The sequence below is a fragment of the Borostomias antarcticus genome (assembly GCF_949987555.1).
Source record: "Borostomias antarcticus genome assembly, chromosome: 6".
In the NCBI taxonomy this organism is placed as follows: Eukaryota; Metazoa; Chordata; class Actinopteri; order Stomiiformes; family Stomiidae; genus Borostomias; species Borostomias antarcticus.
In genome coordinates this window covers 27,021,229-27,026,830 of record NC_140239.1, presented here as the reverse complement: position 1 = coordinate 27,026,830, position 5,602 = coordinate 27,021,229, and the positions used below count along the sequence as shown (strand labels likewise).

The 5,602-nt window shown below is 45.1% G+C and overlaps 1 protein-coding gene across 1 annotated transcript; it reads right to left on the bottom strand.

The window, feature by feature from the left end:
* Nucleotides 1–1,659: 1,659 nt before the first annotated feature.
* Nucleotides 1,660–5,602, bottom strand: lamp5 (lysosomal associated membrane protein family member 5; the record flags this gene model as incomplete). The annotated part of the gene is made up of 6 exons (XM_084440400.1): nucleotides 1,660–1,835; nucleotides 2,850–3,038; nucleotides 3,774–3,870; nucleotides 4,045–4,176; nucleotides 4,642–4,820; nucleotides 5,545–5,602. The coding sequence occupies 6 exons, from the start codon at nucleotides 5,600–5,602 to the stop codon at nucleotides 1,660–1,662; spliced, it is 831 nt and encodes a 276-aa protein (XP_084296526.1).

Sequence of the window (5,602 nt, the reverse complement as noted above, 5' to 3'; positions counted from 1 at the left end):
CTGAGATCCGGTCCGTGTAATAGTTCACTACGGACCCAAACTGGAGTCTAGAGCTCCCCAGTTCTAGCGAGGAGAGAGAAGTACAAGGACAGACACTTATCGCATCCCATAATTTATGAGGTTATTTATTTTATTTCCTCAAAGCCTTCTCCATCTGAAGCTTCATAATGGGGTATTGATTTGGTTGGACCCAGGAGATGGGACTACTTTCTCACAGGAAGACACTTTAACCACGGGACTGTAAATAAAGCCCAATAAAGTCAGAATAAACCGCCCTGCGGGGAGACTGGAGGGGGGGGGGCGGACTCAGCAGGGGGAGATCTCTGTTTCACTATGCATTCTTTTCCTACACACACACACACACACACACACACACACACACACACACACACACACACACAAAGCTGACCCGAGATGCCTATCTGTAGCCTAGCCTACAACTAACCTGGGATACTTGCTAAATGACGTGGCGGGCGGAACTGACATAACAGCAGAGGACAGGCCTTTCGGCTGGGAGTCTGATGACGTGTCAGGCGCGATGATTCATGAAGTCCGAAGGGCTGCGACGAAGAAGCGTGGGTGTCAGGGAGGGTCCATTTATTTTCAATTACAGTTGTTGATATTCTCTTGACTACCCAGTCAAACTGCGAGATCAATACTCGATCTGCAACTCGACCAGTCTTCCCCGACAGGAGCATCGATCACTCCGGCCGCAGTCGCACCTTGGAGCCCGTCTGAAACGAGTTGGCTGCATCAATTTTGTGTAGCCTATTAGCCTATCAGCTGACATTCGCTGAAAAAGGTTTTGACGCAATGTTTTGTTAATGATCTTTCTGAATCAACAAGTAAGGGTGATGGGCCTTAAATCTACAAATCGGAAGAGTGAAATAAAACGAGCACTAGAAGCACGTTAATGACCCCATTCATTTATTTTAACGAACAGAATAATGCACATCAAAGTTGCATCAGCATAAATTTATGCATAGTTTTTCAGAAAATATTATTTAATACATCTATTCTTTTTAAATCCTCTTTTTAAATCACCTTCACAATGATACACTTTCTTCTAATATTCTGACGAGTTTCTTGTTTCAGTGTTTTCTTTGCAGTTTCTTTTTTTTTTTTTTTTACAGGATCTCTTATATTTATGTACATTATTTGATATTTCTGATATATTACATAAACTGGGACCTGGAAAAGGATCCGCCCATTTAAAGCAAAAAAAACAAAAAACATTTGCATTTCTTTTTCATGTTTGAAGGTCGTTGAAAACACCTGCACACCACAACACGGTCCACTTTTACCACTATGATTGCATTCAAAACAAAGAAACCAAAATAAGATTCAGAAAGAAACCTTCACGCAAACATGTCAGCATACGATAGCCTTCCGAGATTATTTTGCAGCAAATTCAGAGAAAAATGGACAAAAAACATTTGAGTAGCGTAGCTTCGCTGATCGATAATTTGCTAACTTGAATTTTCGAAAAACTCGCACTCACTTCAACGTGGGCTACCCGAAAGTTCAAGTTAAGCGCACTTCTAGGATTTGGCCCTCGCGGCGTCCCCAGTCTAGCGTGCCCCAAATGTGCTTTGATGTCGAGGGCAAGTAGGCCAAGCCGTCTTCGTTGACTCGTTGAGAGAGCTGATGGTTCGGGGGCTACATGTTCTTGTACATGGAGCGGTCTCTGGGCAGCTGCGGCTGTTGGGCGGTCAGTTTCAGGTGGAAGTGGTAGACGGACAGCGTGATGACGATGATGAGGCCCAGGATGAAGCCCAGGATGAGTGGGAGGGTTTCCTCCAGCCGTTCTCTCTGGTCAGTGATGCATTTATAAGCTGGAGGACAAAGAGACACACTCCATATTAAGAGCTGTGTGTGTGTGTGTGTGTGTGTGTGTGTGTGTGTGTGTGTGTGTGTGTGTGTGTGTGCGCGCGAGCGTGCATATACGTGTGCGCGTGTGTGTGTCGTTTATAGCAGGCCAGGGCTTTTGCATTAAATCAACTGTCACTGATGTCTTCATCTGTCAAATGAGCTCAACAGAGCATTCAAACACATGCTACCTTCACCCCCTCCCCCCCCCAACACACACACACACACAATTAGTGAGAGAAATCCCTCTTCACGAAAGCCTATTGCCATGTCAGTTAAGAGGTCGAGTCACAGATAGCCCCTCAAGCGGAGAATGAAAAGGTTAACACATGAAGCTAAGCTAGCTAGCTTCCTGGGACAGGCCTCCCCTGAGGAGCGTGGGCAGGGGAGCAGACTGTGTGAGGGTGCAGCGTAGCGTAACAGTTTAGTTTACAGCCGGCCAGAGCCAGCCGGCCACCCTAGGGTGATGGGCTTTAGAGGACATCAGTATACCTAAGTGCAGCCATCAAACCTGCATCGAGGACAGGGATATAACTACCTCATAAAGTCCTAATGACCTCTCTTTCTCTCTCTCTCTCTCTCTATCTCTCTCTCTCTCTCTCTGCAGGCCTGCTCTGCACCTCATACTGCAGTAGTCACCCACCAGTGTGAGAGAGAGAGAGAGAGAGAGAAAGAGAAAGAGAGAGATGAAATTGAAAGTGGAGGGGTGATGAGAGGAGGACCCCAGAGATCTCTCCTGGGATTTTGAAAACTGCAGAGTGATATAACAGATTCAACAGTACTGTCATACAACCACTCTTCATCATCACTATCACCATCATCATCATAGCTTAGATAACCAACAATGTGAGGTATACAGACCTTGAACGCAAGATGGCTGTAAAATTGGGGTTGGAGTTAGGATTGGGGTCGGGGTTAAGAGTGAATCAGGGCAGGGCAAACCGGAAGTGTTAATGTGAACCATAGGGAACTCAACGTACGTTCGCTGAACATGAAGTCAGAGTAGATGTCGAAGGGCTGGATCTGAATGTCACTCATGTAGATGGTCACGCCCTTCTGGTGGTCAGTGGAGATGAGTGTGAGAGTCTGCTGGGCCAGGCAGACGTAGGAGCGTCCAGCCGGGGTGACCAGGGCAGACAGGCGGTGGGAGTTGGCGGCGTGTTTCCCAGCTGATGAGGAGAGAAAGAGGACAGGATACACACCTGAGAATGGCGTCACAGAGTCGGGAGGAGGGACGGATATAAAAAGGGGGTGCTGATGTTGGATGTCTCTCTTGTTAGTCTCTCTCGCACGCACGTATGTATGCGTGCACACACACACAGACACACTCACTCACTCACTCACTCACTCACTCACTCACTCACTCACTCACTCACAAACACACATGCATAGGCTACAATATGATCTTAAAAATAATAGATTCTATGAACACACCAACATCAGGAAAAAGGTTGTACTATAGGCCAACAAGGACAACAATTTTCAGTGGATATTAGATAACTACTCCCTAAAAGAAAACTATTAATAGTAAATTTATTATTATTATTATTGATTGATAAAATACATTTAGACATTGTATGTAGGCATATCAAAAAGGTAGATTACCTGTACTCGTTGTGACCTAAAGATACTACTACTACTACTACTACTACTACTACTACTACTACTACTGCTGCTGCTGCGTATCTGAATTATAATTTTAAAAAGAAAATTGTACAATAATGTTGAACACAAGTTACATGCATTATCTTTTCAATCTATGAGGCAGCATCTAAATACACCCTAAATATAAAACAGACCTAAAACCATTAAAATGCACGTGAGTCATATTTCTGTGTGGCTACGGCATCTGTGAACTGACTGTTAAATGAGACCAAAACTGCTGAGTTGGCTCAGCTACTCACGGTTGTAGGCGTTGATGAAATGTGTTGTCTCTGAGGTGTCGTAGAGGAACTGGACCTTGCTAATTTTCCACACCTCTTTTCCCTTGTCACGGAGTTCCTACAACACACACAGTCAACACGCATATATTCATTGCTTTCCATAAAGAGGGATTTCATACTATGGCCTGTTATAAACAGCAGAAATTATTTGCAGCATCTTGCGTATGGGCGTAACTATCCAAACACATTTCGTACAACATTTACAGATTTTTGAGGATTAATTCGCGCTGACCTTTGTGAAGAAGATACGGAGTATGTAGGCGTTATTCCTCCACGAGATGTGGATCTCCGCGTCCGAGCTCCCGCACTTCCCCTCGATCTCGGCCCCACGAGGCAGCGACAGAGATGCCTGTTCCGTGATCAACTAAAAGAGAGAAAAGCGCTCCATAAAATAAGATAATTGTGGTGTGTGGTGTTATTCCGATCATCGATTAATAGTTCGATTCTCACAGGCACCTTTTCGGATAATCTGAACATTCATAAGTGAAATGTTGCAGCTAATTTATGGATTATGAAACGTCAGCATTTTTACGCGCAGACCGGCATATGTCTTATATGCCTTATCTTTACATAAAATAGTTGGAGAAGTAGAAAAAGTTCATGAAGGCTTTATTGTTCTTAAACTGTCCTGTCTTGTCCTTATCTAGGCTATTGTTGTCTATTCCATGCACCAACAGCCCAAAACAAATTCCTAGTAGCCTATGTGTGAAACCCAACCTGGCTAAATTAATCTGATTCTCTGATTTTGTTTTGTTGGACAAACCGAAAGATGTGCCTCAATCCACTCACACCCTACATGTTGAGACATCCACGACCAAAGGACCCTTACGTCTATCCCGTTGAGCGCCAGCACATCATATGGTACCAGGAACCGAACGGCGAATTCCACCATCAGACAGGTCGTCCCGTTCTCCCGAACGGCGAAAATCCCCTTGTCAGGGTTGGTGGAGAGACCGGATAGATTTTCTCCCTCCTGCTCAGCGAGCACCGTGGACCGGGCGAGAATACCTGCCAAGAGAGGTTGGACCAGCAGGGAATAGAATACATACAGAATAGAATTGGGAGTTGTTGTATGGTTATTCCTACTCGTTGCCTACTATAAGTGCAAACATGCAGAATCAGCAGAAAGAGCTCAGATTAGGCAAGGCACCCGGGGTTCTCTCTCCCAAGAGTCATGAGGGGCAGATGAATGAAAACCAAAACCACGCTGCTTCGTTGAGACCATCTCAGCTCAAATGACTCTAAGAATGAATGATATTGGATATACCCTTCTACTGGGGGCTAAAATATGATTGTGAAAGGGCCGCTCACTGAATTTGGTATAAAACCTTAAGAGAATGCCAACGGTGTGTCAGATGATGACTAATAACTTGCATCGCCACGTCCCTTTTTATCAAGTCAATGTGCTTCTTGGGCGTTCAAGGAAAGGGTATAAGATATATAAGCCCAGGAATCTATCGACACACGCGTGCATACACACACACACACACATGCACAAACACATACACGAACACGAGCACACACAGGCTTCACAAACACGCACACACACACACACACACACACATGCATACACATATGAATGCACACACACACACCTACACACACATACATAAACACACACGCGCACACACACACCAGAAATCACAGACTGCAGTGAGGAGTCACGACCGAAATTCTGCTATCATAAGCAGCACCCCCACCACGCACACACCGACCCTCACACAGCACTTACCGAGCACACACAGTAGAACTCTGGCGCTGTCCATGGTCCTGAAACTGAGTCGCTCCAT